Raw genomic sequence first — 21,978 nt, 5'->3', positions numbered from 1 at the left:
CTCTTCGATTATGAGATCCGGTTTAAAAAGGATATTTAATTGGGAATTGTGTTTAATTAAATCATTTGATTAAATTAATATATTTAACGTTTGTATCTTAGAGATTGACTTTTAAACGAGTGGAGATAATATTAAGCGAAAAGAAAATAAATATGTATATCTTGTACGAGAGATTTTCAAGTCCCGTATTACTCGTATGCCATGTGCCAAGATATTTTTATTATATAGCGTGATAATACATATGTATATCATTCCTAATTTCGTCTCAACGTCAAACGTGAGTCAAGAGCGCGGAGGGTTAATGTGATTGTCATAAAGAGGAGAGCACAAGTATTCATTATGTTAATTCATGATCACGGTCAAACTGTTCGCAAAGGGAAACTTTATCTTTTTCGTTGTTTCTCTTAACGTATCGTACGAATATATTTCTTTCGATTTAGTTTTATAGGCTTTTTGTATCTTTTCTCTTTTCATTACAATTTTTCTAAATTAACGATAAATCAAACGACATTGAATAGGTATATAATATGTGCATAACATATAATTAATAATAATATGTACATAATTAATGAGTAAATAATGTGTACATAATAAAGTGATTAAATTGTTAATTACATTTTAACCATGTTTATTTATTTGGGTGAAAATGTAAATTCGATATGATCCTTGTTTATCTTTTTAATTATTCATGCAAATAAGGTTACCTCGATTTGGAATAGATGTGCAAAATGAATAAGACAGATCTGTGGAAATTAATTAATGTTAATTTTGCGATAAGCACGCGATATCGAGTATATTGAAAGAGATTGTTTAAAACTTTACGTAGACGTGTGATCGAATCGATCGAAGGGGTAAAAGAGAAAGAGAGAGAGAGAGAGATAGAAGATCGTTGGGCGTAGGTGTAAAACTGGAAAGAGTTTCCTTCGCGCGAAACTTTAAGAAACTTTTCTACATCGTTGTTGTACTCGTGAGACTTAAAAGCCGATAATTACTGTAAATAATGAAAAAAGTTGGCTATCGTCCCGTTTTTTGCATTTCTTGAACGCAACTTTGACCCACGAACATTAACTCTGAAAGCTCAATGCAACTACGCGAAACCAGTTGTTAGTACTATTTCTCAATTATTATTATTATTATTATTATTATTATTATTTAAAAAAAAGGATCCTCTACATTTCCTTAAATTTATTTTTACACGTTTATTTTATATTATCCCCTAAAATGTCTCATTTCTGTAAAAACATTACGCTTGAGTGATCTGCAAGGTGCAAAAAGATAATTCTAAATTCGCATAAACGAATAAAATTCTCTTCAAAAGTCAAATGATTAATCAATTTTACTTGTTCCATGGAAAAAATATTCTACAACAATGCCAAGTAAAATATAAAAATTGAGATTTATTTTATCCAAATCTTTTGTTTATTTTCCAATTCCATTAGCTCAGAATCTCATTAACGCAGAAAACTTTTTTGTTCTTCTTTACTTTTCGTGTCATGAAGAGTAAACTGATTCGACTTATTCCAGATTAATATATAGTACAATAATATAAAATACTATTACTAATAATAATAGTGGATTGATAAGTATACATTTTTTGGCAGTTGATACTATTTCATCAGTCGCCTACTTTCGTAGATACATACATACGAAATTACGTACACATTGACGGTTATTCATTAAATACGTATAAAATTGTCATTAGTATAAATATTTTAGATATTTTTTTGGATAGAGCGATACGTGCGAAGGCCTTTTAATTACACTATTATTAACACTCGCTATATAATTAAGATAACTCTTAGAGCACATTAGCCTGATTTAGAATGTCGATTTTGATAATGAGTTCCGATTTTGGTGAATACCTCTTGTAATCTCGAAGAGATTATTTTTGTTGATTACATTTGGCCAAATATAAATCAATTTTATTTGTATCTTATCGATAATGATAATATTTTCGTAATACGTAATAATTGTCTGATTGCTTTCAATTTTTTCCTATAGCTCTTTTATCTTGCCACCGGCGATTGTTTCGAGTTATTCTTTAATCGACTGTGAGTTTATTCCCCTATAAATGTTTTCAGGACGCTTTTTGTTGAACAAAAGACACATGGAAATTATGCCAGCAACCAACGGCATGTTTTATTTAAATGTCTTCGACGCATATCAATAACTCGCATAATCGAGCAGGTGGACTATAATCGCTATTTCACGTCTACGCCACATTGTTTACGTTTAAATCATCGTCATTATCGATGGGGCTCGTTTCGATTTTTTGAAAAAGTTACTTGCTGCGACGACATTAATGTTTTTTTTTCTTTTCTTTTTTTTTTTTCTCGATTTTACAGTTAGTCGACCTTGAATATATACGACGTATAAAATAGTTGATTATTAATTTGCGATATCTCCGTTATCAATATTATATCGTCTTAACATCGACCATTTCTTGATCGCGCGATCTTAGCGGCTCGTTTCCGTCGATGATCTAATCGCTTTAATCGCAAGTAAACTCGTATTTATATGGTTTTGTAATTTCTATTATAATCGATTAGATGATGTCGCGTGGATAATTTTACCTAGTATCTCTTCGTATAGGATTTTAAGATAGATTCTGAGAAAAAAGAAAAAGAGAAAAAGATATTATACAATGTTGAACGGTATTAACTCTTTAATCACATTAAGGATATTAATAGGTAAATTTTACAAAGTATCTTTCCGAATATGATTCTAAGATATGATTATGAGAAACATAGAGGAGAATGTTTTATATAATGTTGAACGGTATTCATTTTCTAATCACATTAAGTATAGTAGTAGTGCACAGGTAAATCGGATTAATTGGGCCACTTCGGTTCCTTATCGCCATTTGATCTTTGCATATATTCATTATACAATTCACTTTATATTCACCGTTATATTGCGTAGCACGATTTTCAATACTTCTGTTACAAGCGACATCGATACAGAGGATAATGTACATAATTGGCATACGACACGTGGGTGTTCTATATTCTCTTTTATACACATACACAGAGCGAGAGAGAGAGAGAGAGAGAGAGACATACGGATACTACATATACTTGCGTACACGAGCTCGAAGTCCGCGTACTGCCGTGGCCAAGCTTTTAATGCGCACTAATGTATGACGAAAGCAATAAGAGGTGAGCCGTATCTATTCTCCTCCATCTGACACTAACCTCTTCTAATCTTCGTTTTCAAAATCACCTTTAACCTCCGCTTGTACTCGAATCACTTTACGCTGAGCATGTCTATGTCGTTCTTACAAAAAGTATGACCGCATCTCTGTGAATTTATATTTTTCTGTTTAACGAACATAAGAAAAATAATTAATTCATGTTTTGTTTTTTTTCTAACCATACTCATGATTAGTAATAAATTAGATACATCGTGCAAGCTTGATAGGCAACATAGTAACGAGAGATCCTTCGTAATTATACACGGTATACTATTCTAATTGAATCATGGCGTTCATTAACATTGTTGTGTTATAACGTTTCTCTTTAGTTGATATTTACAGTCGTAGTTTGGAATGGGAAAAGTAAATATGATATAGTTAACTTTGTAGAGAAATAACCCTACGATAAAGATGTATTCATTTAAAAGAGTGAATTGATTAAAACGAGAGATCCTTCATTTATCTTTCGTCACGCTAAACGCGTTAATATTCATGATGAAAACGTTCGTCAATGTCATCGTTGCGTGTAATGATGGATTCTAAAATATTTCGAATTTCTTCGAATCTCGTTAAATTTTTTTCCTAATGACAAATTCGAATGACTTTTAACCTGATTCGAAGGGTATAAAAAGTTTTGATAATATTGATAAGTCTCGAGTCTTTTTCTTTGTTCCTATCGACAATGGATGCACGGTGAGATACTGTATCGTATCTATATCGTAATTTTGAACATGATTCGAAGCTTGAAACTCTTGACTATAATAGCTTTGAGAGTTTCGATAGATTTTGGAAGCTTAATGAATATTCAATATTTTACAAGTCTTTTGATTAGTTTTATTTTGATATCGTATATTAAAAATAGAAAAAAAAAGGAAACGTATCCAAAAATTAATTTTTATATATTATGTATGGAGAAACGTTTATTATAAATATCTGTTATAATGAATATGCTTTGTTCATTATAACAGATATTTATTACTCAATGCGTTCGTTGAATTCATAATCTTTTTTAAACATAAATTCGGTAAGATATATTTAATAATATTATGGATCATTACGCGTCACAAACGTTCGATTAACACTTGTGTTAATCGAACAAACAAATTATAAATTGTTTAACTTTTTATATGCTCTTCAGCAATTCGAATAATGAATTTTGGCTCTCTGTGGCGAATTATAACAGGAATTAATGTATTTTGTCAACAAGTAAATGTACGAGTAAAAAAAAGAGAATGCATTTTATTTAGTAAATTCATTTTCTTTCAAAACTTTTAAAGACCTTTTGATTGTTATTTAGGACCATGTCAAGACCAAATTCATTGGAGTTGGTTCCCCTCAATCTAAAGTGTTGACAAATTTTTCGTTTACTTTTCGCTTTAAGATGTGTTTCGCTTTAAAAATGATATTTGTACATTAAAAAAAAAAAGAAAAGAAAAACATCTATGAACTTTTCAAATGACCCTCATAATAATGGTTTTATTTAATAAAATCTTGTCACTAGGCAAATAAAAATATAGCGATGTAAGGATGCGATAATATCGCGGAAATAATCTATTGTCGCTAGAGTAGAATGAAGGTGACAAAAGACATGATACTTATCAAGATTTTCAAGATATGTGAGCTTAAAATCATGTTCAAAGTTATGATATAGATACTGAAGTGTCTCACAATCAGATCCGATCACGTAATTCCATTGTAGTTCGAACAATAAAACTGAGAAGAGATTTGGGAGTTATCAAACTTATGTAAACTTATGTAAACAATTTTAAACTTTGAATCATGTTCAAAGTGTTCGAATGTAGCATTTGTTTAGATTCGAAGTGATCCAAAGTGTTTCAGATTCGTCATTAATTGTGCGCCATATCTCGGTCAGTGTCCTCGCATCGTTATCATTAATTAAAGATGTATGTCACTTCTTCACCGCGTCTTTGTCCGTTAGCTCTTATTTGTATCGTTTTTAAATATAATTAGCAAAGATATGGAAATAAGGGGATAAAATAAAATAAAATCTATGTAAGAAGAGTGAGCAAATCGAGTATCAGCCACTGGATGCTTAGAATTTAATTTCAACGATTTTTTCCTCTTCTATTTATATCATCGCTTTGAATCTTCTTTTCTTTTTTTTTTTTTATCTTTTTTTTCTCTCTTTTTTTTTTTTTTTTTAATATATATACGTATGCGTAAAGTTTGTACTCATTCGAGTTCACATTATTGATTCGAGTCATACGATATAAAATTGCAAATTTATGCGCTCCATGGCAGTTACTATCTAGACAGTTAGATTTATGCTAGTGGAGATTAGAATGTTTCTTTTGTAATCAACTTACATGTCTTAATTTGTTAACGGTTCGTAATTAAAAGTAAAATCGTGAGATTGGATTGAAACGGTTCGGTATGCTGTTAGAAGCCGTAGCAGTAATCAACCATAGAGAAACCCGTAAACCATCGTATGAATATTTTTCTAATAGAAACATATGAGGAGGAGAGTTATATACATACGTATCATTTTTCTCTGCAGATTGGTAACTTTTGTTTGAATACGTGCGCTAGTTTCCGTTGGAGTGCATTTCGTATCTCACGTAGATATAAATACGTGTATGTATGCATCTACACTGTGTAACACATATTTCAATAGGAACATACGTTTCTAGCTACGAGATGGATTCTTTTTTCATCGACGAACTTGGCACTTTTTCATCGTTAAAAGAACGATTATGTATGTAAATGAGCGAAGGTGAACACGGACCCGTCCAGCTTCCTTACTCGGTAGCGATCGTTAAAACCGTTAAAGTTGAATATTTTTAGCGAGAAATTCGCGTTGGCTTCGCAAAATGTGGATCAAAAGTATTTATAGCATGCCCTTATTTGTCCGTCCCTCTTATTTCTCTTTCTTTTCTTTTTTTTTTTCATCCTCTTTATTTATTTATTTATTTTTTTTTTTTTTAATATTACGCCTATTCGTTCTTATCAAGCTCAAATCAAAATAGTCCTCGTGACTTTGTAAGTTGCTTGTTTGCTTGTTATTTCCCCAAATGAAATAGCAACGATTAGCGTGGCGTGTCCTGTAGATAGATAGCCCCAAGTCGAGCATAAAAGAAATTGAAACGATACCAGTAGTCGTTTTTCTACCCTTGGCAAGGTTAAATAGTGGATAAGGAGCAGTCTTTGTGCAAAAATGATACGAGGTGCATTACGTATTAATTAAAAGAGGAATGATACCGTGGTGCTGCATAGTCTATGAATTATTCACGTGGAACAGCTGCTTTTCAAGTATTGCCTTTCTTGTCTTTCTTTTTTTCTCTCTCCTTCTTTCTATCTTTCTTTTTTTCGTTATCGATCTTTCTCTATCTTTTTCTCGCTTTAATTGTTATAGGTTATTTACATTCTACCCACGATCATGTGGTGATCCGTTAATTATTATGATGTAATATTGAAAATATCGCTCGAACACCTCGTTCATAGTAAAACATGAGTTTTGAGAGATGCGTATATACTGATTCAGGAAGGGTCGACATGTGTCACGCTTATTAGCCAATTAGGGTTAATTTCTGCTTGTAACTTGTGCTTTTACACGAGCTCGAATAAAGTTTATATGCCTCCAACAAACGAACTAAGCAACATCTCGTAAATAGAGAAATAGAGCTCGAGCCTGTAGTTTGTTGTTAAAATTATTGTTAATTCATCGGATTTTATATATACATCTGATTTTCATTTTCGTAATATGTAATTCCAACGTGTCTTTGCAACGAGCTTGATATTATATATATATATATAATATATATATATACAGTTGCATGCTTTAACGTCTTGTCGGTATTGTGTAATCGCTTACAACGTACGATTACGCGGACAAATTATGTTTCTACTTACGTTCCTAATTACGCCTTGTTCGACCGCTTCGTTTTCTTCGACTTGACCTATTTTCCGAAGAAAATCGATATTTTTAGCGGTGTTACTGACGTACCTTACCGTTCGCTTTCGTGAAATTTTAGACGTTAACAACTTCCAATAAAAGTTTTCCGAAGGAATATTGTCCGTCTAATATAAAAATCGAACGAGGAAAGAATTCACTTGTTGTCCTTAGCTTTCTCTCGATCCGATATCTCTAAATAATGATTTTCTGTGACAAAGGACTGCATCGTAAAACTAAGGGCGTGGTTTTCTGATATTCCAGGATAATTTCGCATTTAATCTGAAGTTTTGCATTTAAGGATAATTTTGGGAATAGGTTTTCTTTCACATTCCGTTATTTTTAATGCACATGCATATGAATTTTTGTTCGGTACATATAAATATTAAATCAACCATCGTATTATTCATCTTTACCGTTATATTTCATTCTCTGTTACAAACTTTTGGTTACGTCGTAGATAAGAGTTTGTCTTCAGAAGAATTTATCTTCCAGCTTGAAAGACAAAATTTATTCGCTGCGTGAAATTAGAACGATACGAGAGCATGACTTTATTATATTTTTATTGTTTACTATTTAATAATGCAATGTAAAATATAGTATATATATAACGTTTTTTACGTATACGAGCCCATTTAATTTTATACTATTTAATTAATGAAATATATTTACTTTTGTTGAAGTATTCTAGCGATATTTAAATTTTATCCGACGGACGTGGAAAACTGCATAAATGATATATCTTCATACTTTTAAGGTTGCAGCACGTTCCGTATTCTCTCTGTTCCCCTCCCTCTTCTGTATAAGCGACACGATCAATGAAACGTTATTATAGTATTCTTTGTATTCGAAGCCTTGAAGAGATTTCAATTTTTATATGTAGTGTGTACCTACGATGATTCACGAACGTTTATTAAATGACTTTTTATAATGTCACGAAAAATAGAATAACAAAAAAATGTTCAAATATCGATCCGCAAGAAGGATAGAAAAGAAAATTTACGAGGAAAATTATGTGGATAGGATAGAACGTGATATTCATCGATATGAAAATTGGAAATTTAATTAGATAAATTTTACTAACCATTAATTTCTCTAATACATCCTTTATCCTCAAAGTTTAATTCAAATTATTAATAATTAAAATTTGAAACTTCATAATCCGATAATTTAATGGTTCCTAGAAACCGAATGATAATTAAAGATTCCTTCAAATTTTTAATATCGTTCCTACATTTCGTAAATTAATAATACGATTAAAGTATTCCATATCATGTAATCGTATATCGCAAAGGATTAAAGTTTAAATCATTTCACGTTGTAGTATCCAGACAATGTCAATCATAAATTTACATGATAAACTCGAAGAAAGTTACATGATAAACTCTAAACATTAACAATTAATGAATTATTCATACTCGTATCTGTGTAGTATGATAATTAATGAAGTAACGATATGATATAATAACGACAATTAAATGAAATACCGATTTTCGTAATATTATAATCTTTCATAAAGTAATTATATAAAGAATCAATGAATAATTATATTATTGTTATACTTTTCAGTGTCGCTCAATTGAAGGAGGCAATCGAGAGAGAATGTGGGGTTGTGGCGGTTCACCAGGTGCTCCTCATGAGCGGAGGCGAAAGCTTGGAACCGAACGCCCGTGTGTGTTCCTACTCGGCTGGAACCGATACGAATCCGATCTATTTATTCAGCAAGGCCGCTATTGAGAGCAATCTTCCGCCCACGCCGAGCATAGACTACGGTTCCGGTGAGTGACAAACTTCATCGCTTGTAAACTTTATTAGTCTGCCAAGCAAGATTCTCGAAGTATAACTGAAAAACTTGTCGATCGCCGAAAGGAGATTTCATCGGTATTATATATTTCCTTGGGTTATCTTTAAACCCTGACCCATATCTATCATCTATAAAAGAATTTATAGTACCACTGTCCAAGTATTTTGATTAACACTCCTTGAAAGAATTTTTACTACCCTGTTTAAACGTAAAATATTGGATAACACTATCTCAACAATATTTTACTACTTTGTTTAATCCTAGCTGTGCCCGTTAGGTATAGTGTACTCCAGATCAACTTTGAGGTCAATTAAATCAATGTGCGCATTGCATGATCCATGATCTTTTTTTTTTTTTTTTATGACAGAATTGGAAATGCGTTTTCGAATCTACTGATTATTATTTCTGAGGCTTCAAGAAATATACAGTATCTTTTTTTTGGATAAAAATTATTCATTTTGTATAAATGACAGCCGTTTAAAGTGCCTGGGATGTAGCACATCCCAAATGCACAACTAGAAATTATTTCGAGGTATGCGCTGCTAGAGTTAATCGTGAAATTATCTTGTGATTCAATGATTATTCCATCATCTCTAAAATCATGTCTCAAAGATACTCGCATTAGGTCAAATAATTCCCACGAAGGTATGTAATTTACTCGACTTTGCTAAAAGTTGGGGGTCGATAATTACACATAGTGAGAACTTATTAAAAATAATTATTTCACAAGAGAGAGAGAGAGAGAGAGAGAGAGAGACAGAGTTAATGAGTGAATGAGTGAGTGAGATCTCTCGTTGACACTGATGGTTGCCTTCGTTATCGTAGAATTGTGCCGGAAGAGAATTCTAATAATGATCTTTATCGGTGACTCGCGAAGCGCTCCATGGTTGAAGAAAAAAGAGCGAGATGATATCAGCAGGCAAAGGCGTAGCCAGTAATATTCGTGAGACATTTGTAGCGAAAGAAAAAGAACCATAGAGAAAAGTGATGAAGGAAGAGAAAAGGATCGTAGAGATCTCTCGGCTTTTGTGTGTAACCGTGAGCTAAAGGATACATGCTGTCGTAAAGAAATACAATGAAAAATGACAGGACAATATTCGTATCTTCTTTCTGTCTCTATATATTTCCATCCTTCTTTACCCTTTCCATCCTCTTCATCCCTATCCTTTTCTTTTTTTTTTCTTTTCTCGTAACGCTGACTACACTTTAAAACGTCAAAGGGGGTTGAGCTCGACACAGTTAGCTTTTCTTTTTAACAAAGCTGACCATTTTCCCCCCGGGAAATGTGTTTCATCGTTTATTTTTACGTACCCCATGATGTGATTAGATGTGAAAACTGGTTAACATAGTTTTAACCCCAATTTTTATTTTATTATACATAATACGTACCATGTTACGTATGTAGGTATATATATATATATATATATATATATATATATATCTAAGGAAGAAATTCGAAATACATTGAATTACGTGTGGATTTGACTACTTCGCTGAAAAATCAATCGATCAATCGTAATTTGAAACGTGAACATTCGAATCACATCAACTTTCAAAGTACGTACGTATGCTATGCATATAGATATGCAATAATATTACGTATAAGTATCGAAATGATTTACGTAAAAGTGCTCTAGTGCTCTATTACATTTTGCAAGTTGGATTATAGCTATTACAAGCGCTCGAAGTGCGGCATGATTTTATAATACTGTTCGCGTATTCCTTGCGGTAATTCGCTTTTCTGGAGCAGTCGCGGTTCGACCGCAAATCCAACGCGTATCACGAAGTGGTACCGTTGTATTTTCCTTCGTCCGTGTATGATCGGAAACGACGACGAATAGAGAATTTCTATCGACCGGAGAAAGAAGAACGAGAAACTGTAGAAAAGGTCGTATTTATCGAACTCTCGATAACTTGACGCTTGATCTTTATCATTTATAATATTTTTATCGAATTCAACATAGCATTCCTATACCGTCGAGTAGCACAATTTTTACTGACATAATTATCGTACGCGATACATCATTCGGGAAATCATTACAGATCAGAATTAATATATTAAATTTTTGTTTTATTTATATTTACGATCATAAAAGAACGTGTTATGAATTTTAAAACGAATTTCTTCTTTCTCGAGCAAACACGAAAGTGTATTGTTTAATTAAACCATTTAATTATTTCCACGTCGATTATTAATATATAGGTGTAAATTGAAATGAGTGACATTGCGGATCGACGATCGAATTCAATCGATAGATTCTATTAAAACGAGAAAAAGATAATATTTGTTAAATGCATTATTAAACCTATCAATCAATCTCTGGCGTTTCGTCGTTTGCTTCTTACGTCCTTGATAAAAATTAAAATCGCGATAATAAAAAATAAAAAGGAAAGACAGAACAATCAATAATATGTTATGGACAAAATATCGATATATCGACAAATCCATACATATTTAGTGTTATGTATCGAGCGATTTTAATCGTCGGCAATAATATGTACAGTATTTCATGGCGAGCGCGTTTATAGTTATCCGTAGTATGTGAACAGCGTTTTGTAGCAAACGAGTATAGCTGGCCAACAGTAACGAAAAAGTTAACGAGCATTCGGCCGATAATTACATTCACGATAAAGTACGAGGTTCTTTATTTATTTTCTCGAGTTTCTTTTTTTCTTCTTTTTTTTTTCATTTTTTTTTTTTTTTTACTCCTATCATATTTCCTGCGGTAATTTACATTTCCATTACTCCGGTAACGCGACCGCAAAGTCCTACGCTCATGGACTTCACGTATTTTCTACAAGTAATGCAACAACACACTTACAGAAATGTTAGCTTCATATTTTCTCTCTCTCTTTCTTGTAGTCGTGTTAAAGTATCAGCTGTTAAATGTATCTAGCAGATGACCGCGTTTTGCGCTTTTTTTGCGAAATTATTGATCATGTGAATATTTTTTATTTTGTCCGTGAAATAAATTTCAAATTACATGGCTCTTGTAATAGGAAATAATTTCTTTCTACTTTCATTTTTTTGTTTTTTCTTTCTTTTTTTTTCTTAATATTCACAGTTGTATAAACGTTGGGATCTCTTGAATATTCATTCACGCACTATCTTAAATTAATTGGAATTGGAAAGATTTTACTTTTAGACGATTTGTGATATAGGAGGTATAAACTTTCAGATTTGGAATATTTGGCGAATCAATTTCGATGATCCTTGGATACTCGTAAAAGGAAAACGGAAATGGAATGTCTCTTAATTAAAGTCATTTTATGGAATAACGAACAAATCAGTTTCTTTCGTCATTTCGCGAGTAGGAGTAAGATGAAACTCGAAAACGAAGAATACGATTAATCTTCACGAGAAATCAAATCTTTCAAACTCCCGTGTTTCTCAAGTCAGAAAGTCCTCATTCAGTCTTCATTTTCTCACGCTTAAAGCTAATATAACGTGAATTCGTTCCGTGAATAAGTAGAAAGATGTTAATGTTGACGTTGGTGGTATTCGATTTTATTTTATTTTGCATCTTGCATCCGGGAAAAGTTTCAAGAACGATGCGATGAAAAACACGTGAAAGGCACAAATCTACATTGATCTAACATTAGAAATACCATAGACGCAAAAAAAAAGTTTAATCTGCGTCTACTGATCGACCGTAGCGACCTGATTCTTTTATCCTAGGGATAACCATCTGCCTTCTTCACGTTTTCTCTCTCTCTCTCTCTCTCTCTCTCTTCTCATAATTATGAAACAAGGAATGTAGATCTAATAGAAACTTTCTTTCTAACCTTGGTAACATCATACGTGGATGTGGTAAACCACCGCTCACCCTGATTAGCAATTTAGAATTTATTCTTGCTCAATGGGTGGAATTCGTAATCGTTCCCGTTGCAATTTGTAATTCTTGATATGTTGTCTCGTCATTGTTGCAGTCCTTTCGTTATTGTTCGAATACATTTTCCCCAAATTATTTGATCACTTCGTTTGGAATAAAAATGAAGTAGACTCCGGTGACGCATCGAAAAACAATTCTTAAACGTAATTTCTTTGTCGTATTTACGTTGTGACATCTCGTTTGTTACGAAGTACAAATAAAATTTGCAGGATTCTTTTTTTCTTTTCTTTTTTCTTTTTTTTTTTTTTATCTAAAAAGCTTCTTAATTGACAGCTTCGATTGAAATTTAATAAAAGCTTAACCAGGAGTCATCGCGCTCTAAATACAAAATAGGATAAGGAAGGTAGCGATCGCATTGTTACGTTATGTCGTATTGTCGTGTTGTGTCGTGTCGTGTCGTGTCGTGTTGTGTCGTGTCGTGTTATATCAAGAAACTAAGATACATTCGGAGTAGTGACGTTTTCACCGTCAGCTGTCGGTAAACCTCACGAGCTCGCTCGTCAATCGATCGCGCAAGGCGCCGATGTGCTTGTGAAAGTATAATCTCTAGGACACCGTTCGATGCACGTATACATGTACTGTACACACACACACACACACATATATATATATATATACATATATATAACTACGATCATATCGTTTCCATGCACTGAAATTTGACGTTAATAAAATGATGCAATTTATTATCTGCCGACGATGATTCCCTTTTTTCATGACAATTATATCTGATTCATAATTCATCGACATTTGATTCGCATAGAAAGTTCATATTTTTAATAGACATTGATTTATGTTTTTAGGACAAGGATTTAAATACGTTTGACGAACGATTGACAAATTTCTGGACAGCCCCATTATTCTCTTTATAAATGTATTAATGTTGAGCGAATTTCGTTCGTTTATCAATGTTCGATTTATATTTGCTAATGCCTTTTTTTTTTATCTTTGTCTCTTTTTTTTCTATCCATTAAAAATGTCGACCGATAAGATCGATTGAATATTATGATTTTTATACGAACTATTCAATTGACACGAATTATCCCTTTCTTTATTGTATTGTCGGTATATTTTTTTCGATTAATCATTTTGCGTCCTTTTCCTTTTTCAATTTCTATCATATTCAGCTCGATTTTTCTTCGAAAGATTTATTATCAACCTTTAACGATATCCTTCCTATCGTCGATCGAATTTGATTGCTCCGTTCTTTATATGACTAATTTTACTTTCGCTCCGTTTTCTCTCTCTCTCTCTCTCTCTCTCTCTCTCTTGTAGGTATGAGATATTCCACGAATTTAAACATCTCACGAAAAAAATTGGATTTCCATTTCTGCTCATCTCGCGAATCCAAGATCCGGCGACTGTTCTTCCTCGCAACTTCTTTGTATATTTTTTTTTCCTCGCTTTATGCATTCCCCCTTCTCATGTTTTAAGCTTTTCTTTCTTTCCTTTCTTCTCGAAGATACGGTCGATGTGTCTTGGTTAAAGTTTATCTCCTCACGAAGGCAGGTTCTTTGACCTCGATCTTCGCGCGCATATGATTTTGCGTATGTAAATTCTGGAAATAGTGCTTATAATGGCGGGTATATAGCTATACATATATATTAGTTTGTCCGGGAATAAATTGTAGTTTTCAGAAGTCTAACTTGTCTCGTGTATACTAGAGATTTTTAACTCTCATTTGTTATATTTGTATCGTTGTAACCATTCTATACACCTTAACACGTAACGATTTAAAGCATAGATATCGTTCCGACATATAATATTTACGTATTTCTTTTCAATAATCATATCTTATAAATTTAATTTTTGTCAATGAAACCATCGAAAAGAAGCAAATTCTCGTACGATCTTTTTATATTAATTTAAAATCGAACGAAATGCAGGAGAAACTACACGAAATATTAATTTTACAATAAAAGCAATTAATTTAAAGAAAATATAGTTTATCGTCATTTTTCTTTCTCTTCATTTCTTCAATCATTTTTACAATAAAGAAATATTATAGATAATTTTTTTCTTTGACATGTAATCTTATTGTTCATCGACTGTTCATATTCTTTGACGAGAATTATGAAATCGTTGATATACCAAAAGAAGTATCGATCATAGTCTCTAGGTACGTCTATAATCGTCGAACGAAGACAGTTTCATGAAGGAACTATTGGACTTCTCTTGATTTGCTATCGAAAGAGAAAAAAAGAGAAAGAGAGAAAAGGAGGAAGGAAAAACGCTTCATACTAGTAACGGTACACCGCGCTCGCTAGCTTTAATTTAAAGCTGACGATCTGGCGCAATCGACTGCCACCAGAGCAAGAGAATATACAGCTCTATCGACGGCATTAATCACAAATGTTGACTTCGATCTTACTTTTATATGGCTCCACGGCAAAGCGGAAGACAAGAAAGGAACTTGTTTTATATACGAGTATCGTGAATTTCATTTGCGCAGAGCTACGACTAGATTTAATACACGAAGGGTTTATCTAAAAAGAGAGAAAATGAAAAAAGATAAGACAACGTGTATGATAAAAATAGAGAGGGAGAGAAAGGAGAAGGTATTCACTGTCTGTTAGTCAAATATAATTATGAAATAATTATATTTTAAATGACAAGATCAGAATTAGACGGATCGATGTGAAAATACGAGAAAAAGGAATGAAAAGAAGCGAAATAAATTGTATGGTTCGTTAGAAACAAGATTATTCTTTGAAACGTATTTTCTTATGCTTTTGTTGTTGTTACTTTCAAGAAGAGATATATCGTTTTTCGTTTTTCATTGTGATCGTAAAATACGTAATGTTAGTCTTAAAATAGACTTGGCACAAATCATGGAATTGATTTCCCGAGGGTTTACGTACAGAACTATAGGAAGAACTTTTCTTCAAACGTCATCTTTAATCGTTTACTTTTAGTTATTGATCTGAACTCTATCTAGTCACTTGCACGATAAGAAATGGAGAATGTGTGGAAATGGAAAAGAAAGAGGAAACTGATGAGGAGCTTTTTCCTCCTTTGCTTTTCATTTTTCTATTTTCCAATTTCTTTGTCTCTCTCTCTCTCTCTCTCTCTCTCTCTCTCTCTCTCTCTTTGTTTCGAATGCAGTTTAAGACCGCCGCCATGAAGTCGTCGGCAACCTTCGGATTCAAGCTCGTACGTATTTATTTTTACTCCTGGTAATCAATGAAATAAATTGAATCAAAATGTACGCGTTCTTACGACAAATAACTCTTTTGCAGATCAGCGAACATAATAATGAACTTTGATACATTCAACTGTTCAAATGTTCGATGTTCTCTGTGCGACAATTTTCGAGTCATTGAATTTGGTTGTCGCTGAATTCGATCGTGTCTTGCTTTTGATCTTTCATCGAGCAAATTGGCGGCGACAGTGCTCAATAATTGTGCCTTAGGCACTCGCGTGTTCTGTTTCGAAAGGCCGATAGTCACGGAAGACGAGATAAGGAAAAAACGAAAGAGAGCGTAAATTTGACGTTTATATGCTGTTAAGAATTAAACATTGGACAAAAGGGAGAAAAAAGATAGAGAGAGAGCGAGAGAGAATCGGAAGAAGACCAGATGGAAGCTGTTGTTGGATGTTTAAACTTTGTGAGAATGAAAGAGACTAGTATTAGTTTGTGATGCGCTCCTTCAAAATGCATAGAATCACAGTTCATGGTTATGGAGAAGGAACAAAGAGAGGAACCGCTGTGGTTTGGCCTCGTTTGCACAATTGCATGCTGGTCGAATAATACATGGTAAATCATATGTGCACACACTTTATCTTCTCTCTTTTTTTTTTTTCAGAGTAAACAAAGTTGCATATTGGAGAATAATATCAGCTTTGTGCGTTTATTCTTTAACTCTGTATCTCTTTTTTCTCTTTGCCTTTCTTCTCTCTCTCTCTCTCTCTCTCTCTTTCTCTCTATCTTTTTTAGTTTACAAACGATCGAGATAAGCAGACTCGATGTTACGTTTATGTTAATTACCTTCCCGGAAGTTTTTTAATTCCCTCGAATCGTTGATGATTGTTGGCTAGGAAACGCGTGTGGTTTGTTTTTTTTTGCGAAGTAAGCGTTGTCAAAATGATAAGGGAAGATTAATTGGAGACATTAGTGGTTGAGATAAAACAGAATAAACAATCGACTTCCCGTAGATAAGTGGAAATATTGCAAAATAATTACCAAAATTAATTCATATCGTTGATGATAATAGAAAAGAGTGTATATTGCATTTCTTACGAGAGAAATAGAATTATAATAATTTTTATTGTGATTAATAAGATCAATAAACATAAAAACATACAAAGAAGAGAGAGAGAGAGGGGAAAACGAAGAGAGAGATTAACTAACATTGAAAGATTAACTAAAAATCATTTAAATAAATTGTGAACAATTGTTATAATTACAATGAATAAGGGCTAATCATCAATCAATTATCATTAAGAGAAATTTAGAAAGACAAAAAAATGTTCAGCACAACGGTTCATCGGTATGTTGAATAGAAAACGCTTATAAACTGTGGAATCACGCTGCAAGTAGTAGTAGGAACAGTATACTGGGAAGCGTACGAAGTGGGTAATCTTTTTTCCATCCTGGCATTAATCGTAAATGCATATATGTGTGTATATATATATATATATATATACATATACACACATATACATACATATGTACTGATGTAGGTGTACACGTGCAGCTGCTTTGAAACGAAAAAAGAAGAAAAGATCGTATAAAATCGTATATTCATAGTCATAGGTACACAAAGCTAGGATTGAGTTTGAGCGCTCGAGTGAGTGCGCGCGCGCGTATACGAGTTCACGTTGACAAGTGGCAGCTGATTGCGGTAGCCGACTCATCCGCTTTGAATTAAATTCATATCGTCCCTCGGATGTTGTATCGTTAAGCAGTGTCCTCAACGAGGAACTGTTTTTTTTGCCTCTTATTACTCAAGTTCCCTAACATTTTCAATGGACATCAAATTTATTGAAACATTTTGTTCTAAATATCGAGGCAACATAATCTCGAGGAATATTTGGGGGTCTCTTTATCGGATTTTTAGATTACATTTGTTGCTAACAAAAAAAATGCAGGATTATGCAATTTATGTATATATGTATGTATTGAAGCACGATGATTTATTAAAAAAATGAACGACACTTTCCAAATTTTTTACTCTTGTCAAATAATACCTAGAATATCTAGTTAAGGACGTCGCTGTTATTATAAGAAAATTTGACATATAATAAACCAGCGATAGTTAAAACGACTTCGAAATTTCATAGGGAACATTCATATCATTTATACTCTTTAATTAACTTAATAATTAAATCATTGTTTCATGTTACTATTTCGAACATTTTACATAATATATGGTATAGATCACATTGACGTCGACAATGAATTGTGAATTTGATGACAAAGTATACGGAATGTTTGTTACTTGTTGTCATATGTCTTCGTGTATTTCATATTTTTCTTTGATCTTTACCCTTGCGAACAGACAACTAGCGGTAACATTTGTTGTCACTGAAAGTAGAAATACGAAGAAACCTGGAAAAACATTGCGGCAAAAAAAGCGGCGACCTTTTCAAGATATGTTGATTATCAACAAAAGGTTTCTTTGTTGATTTAGTGAGAACGGAGCTTTAAAACTAGCATGAACGCACGTCCGTGCGACGTTCCACAAAGCTAGAATTAACGATTTTGTAAGGTTCCTTGAAAAAAAAAAAAAAAAAAAAAAAAAAAAACGAAAGAAAGAAGAAAAAATAAACGAAGATCGGAAAGGGAAGGGGAGCGAGAAAAAAGAACATGCGAAAGTTACTAGAAAGAAAATAATACTTTTTATTCGAGTTCTGTTGTTTCCCCGTGACGTAGAGAAAAACGATAAATGCATACTCATTCGATCTTTCGATCATTTTTTTTATTGTTAATGGAAGCAAATTATGAGTGATATAACAAGATCTAAAAGATCACGTTAAATAAGTAGGGAAAGAACCGGTTGGACGATAAGATGATAAAATTACTAGTTAGCTCTTGTAGAACGACTTACCGAAATGATATAAACTTACTAACGAAATTACAATGAAGAAAGTTTTATATACCTTTCGTTTATTCGTCATACTCATTAAGATTGCGCATTATTGTCGTAAATAAAATCCCATAAAGCAAAATTAAATTCAACACTGTAGGTTCGATCGTTAATTCGTCCCGTCTATTTCCGGTTTAATCAGACCAATCGATTTGCCGTGGAAATGGTTATGTGCTTGGGGAGAGGAGATTCAAGGTTGGATTGATTCGAAGAAGAGAAATGAAATAAAATGAAAATAGAAGTACAGATGAGGAAAAATAGACGGATAAGTAGATTGTAAAAAGGAGTTATTGCAAAAAAGAAAAGAAAGGAAATGAGAAAATATGTTTCGTACGAACGATTTCACTTGGCGAATTATTGTTGAGATAATATCTCGGAGTTTTATTGACCTTTTTTTTCTTTTTTTTTTTTTTTTTTTTTTTTTTCTTTTTTTCTTTTTTTCCTTTTCTTTTTAATTACAAGATATCTCGGCCAGATCCTGATACGTCATCATTCTTACCGAGAAATCATAGTGTAGTTTAATATCTGGCATCAATGATGATGTTTGTTCGTGCTTTAATTCTTTCAAAATTATTATATGAGGTTAGTATGTAGTGGTAGTAGAAATAATAGTGGTAATAGCATAGGTTGAATTTACCACGACCCTCCAGAGAACCCCCCTGATCCACTTTAAAGACGAACTTTCACATAGATGTACTCGATAAAAAGTAACGATCGATGGAAAGGCGTGCAACCGTTAGAACGCTTACACTGCGTTCGAATCGCTTTTTTCGATATTATCGATTCGCCGAGAGTAAGAGGCCTTTTCTTTCATGACGGATGAATCATAACTCTACACTTAAACATATATTTACGATACACAGTTAATAAAATCGAAATCATCTTCGATCGATAAATGTTACTTTCTGTTCAATTTGAAATCTCATGGTTTGTTAATTATAAATTTACAATAGATAATTATTAGAAAGGATAAGAAGACAATATCAAATTTTTGTTCTTTTTCTTTTCCAATTATAAGTGCTAACTCAATAATGTGAATTTAAATAATAATAAGTTCTGTATAATAATAATAATAATAATAAAATTTTACGAACAAATTTTATGTCTATCTAGAAACATGGTAATATTTTAGTAATAGTATATAGTATATAGATAAAATTTATGTAGATTTTAAGAAATTGCATAATGATATTACTCAATTCGAATGCTGAATACATTTCTCTTTAACTATTATATTAAGATCTACGAGTGCACGAATGATTAAGAGAAAAAATATACTTTGAACTCTATACTCGTAATTGATGATGTCAATTTGATATTTTCGACATTTATTTAAAGCTTGATATCAAACCTCTGTTTTTTTTTGTTTTTAACCATCGACGTCTCTCTATCTCTTTCTTTCGCTTTTTTTCTTTCTTGAGAAACTAGGGTGAAAGATGCGAAAGAGATACTCGATTATGCTGTTTTTACAAACTTTTCGATATTCTGGAGAGTTAATCGCACTCTCTTTCACTGATTGTGCCTCTCAAAGATTATTGAAATGAAAAATATGTTTTTCTAAAATATGTTTTTCTCGTTCGCCGTTTTACGAGATGTATGTTCTATCTTTGGAAAAAGAAAAGAAAAGAAAAGAAAAGAAAAATATATTATTTGCGAGTCTCGCGAAAGTTTCATTCTCTTCCCTTTTTGTTTTATTTTTAACTCGCTCTCTCTCTCCCCCCCTTCTTACTCTCCCCCCTCCTTGTTTCGACCGATTGACAATAGGCTTATTGTCCCGACCACATCGGAAAGATATGTTGTATTTTTCCAGACAAGAAGATTAATACAGAAAATGTGCCAAGCCGAGTACGATTCCTACGTACATATATATATGTTTGTGTATATATATATATATATATATACATATGTATAGATGTATCAAAATTCGTGCATGATTTATTAACTTGAGAACAAAAGGGTAGAGGAAAAAAGTATCGCTTTAACGTTGAAGAATAAACCATTTCTCTCGATTGTATATAAACGACATAAAAGACGAATGAATAGTAGTACTAGGTGCATTCAATTCATGTATCGTATCGAAATTCAAAAGCGTGACATTTCAGTATGGCTTTCGATTAAGCATTCGCCTTTCAACCGGGAAACTCGCAAAACTCGTCGCATCACTATTCGTCTGACAATGTTATCAAAAATAGTCAACGATGATACTTACTTACACACTTATTAATGTCGTCTCATGTCAGACTAGTCTCTAGATGAACATTTAAAAGCATCGTATTTCGAATGCAAGTGAAAAATACGTGCTGCATATGTAAAAAGCAAGTTTAGAAAGAGTACATCCGTGAAATGGCAAACGGTTATGGAAGTAATGCAGACAGAACGAATGATTAATAATAATTTCTTTCATTTATGTCGTTTTTTTTTGTTTTCTCGTTTTCGAACAAAGTCGAGTCATCACGAGAAGAGATTTGACCGACTTTTCGATTAAAGATTAGAGATCGCGCTTTTCACTCTCGCAATTTTTCATTCGTGCATCATCGGGTCTCTATCGGTATGTAGAATATCTCTATTTTACTAAATAAACACGTAAGTATGTGCGTGTAGTAATACGTCACATTGTAACACGAGTTTCTTGCAAGGGTTCGATATGGACGACGTAATTCGATCAGCTGTGAAGTTCGCTTCGACCTCGTACGAACTTTTAGTAATTTTTTTTATTTTGGTTTGTTTGAGACAGCCCATTGTAGAAATTTGTTTTTTCTCCTTTTCGACGTACAATTTTTGACAAAAATTTACGAATTTAAAATCATTCAATCGATGTGTGGCTATAGGTGCGGAAATAATTAATTGTCCCTTCTTTCGATTCATCATACGATTGTTAGGTATTCATGTCGTCAGCCCGCGTGAATTGAAGAACTGACATGAGCTGAGACAACAGACAATGTATGATCGTCAATTTTTACGGAACAGTTAGTAAATACTTAGTTACTTATCAAGTCAATACGCACTCCGTAAGAGAAATGAAACGTGCGATTTGTAAATAAATGTCGACACTTTTCTCATACTCGATTGACGTTATATGCATTAGTTTC

At 32.7% G+C, this 21,978-nt stretch overlaps 1 protein-coding gene across 5 annotated transcripts in view; it reads left to right on the top strand.

The window, feature by feature from the left end:
• Positions 1-21,978, top strand: part of Atg17 (autophagy-related 17) — a 42,473-nt gene that overhangs the window by 6,208 nt on the left and 14,287 nt on the right. For 4 of the 5 annotated variants that reach the window (XM_085656185.1, XM_085656184.1, XM_035878056.2 and 1 more), the window contains exon 2: positions 8,673-8,881. In XM_085656185.1, the coding sequence (XP_085512311.1) occupies positions 8,740-8,881 (142 nt within the window). In that variant the 5' untranslated portion in view covers positions 8,673-8,739. Of the gene's footprint in view, positions 1-3,047; positions 3,159-8,672; positions 8,882-21,978 lie in introns of those variants that run through there. The other variant, XM_035878053.2, reaches the window with a different exon arrangement.

Source organism: Vespa mandarinia, chromosome 3 (assembly GCF_050613455.1).
Source record: "Vespa mandarinia isolate Hongniang chromosome 3, ASM5061345v1, whole genome shotgun sequence".
Classification (NCBI taxonomy): Eukaryota; Metazoa; Arthropoda; class Insecta; order Hymenoptera; family Vespidae; genus Vespa; species Vespa mandarinia.
This window is presented reverse-complemented; position numbering and strand designations above follow the sequence as displayed.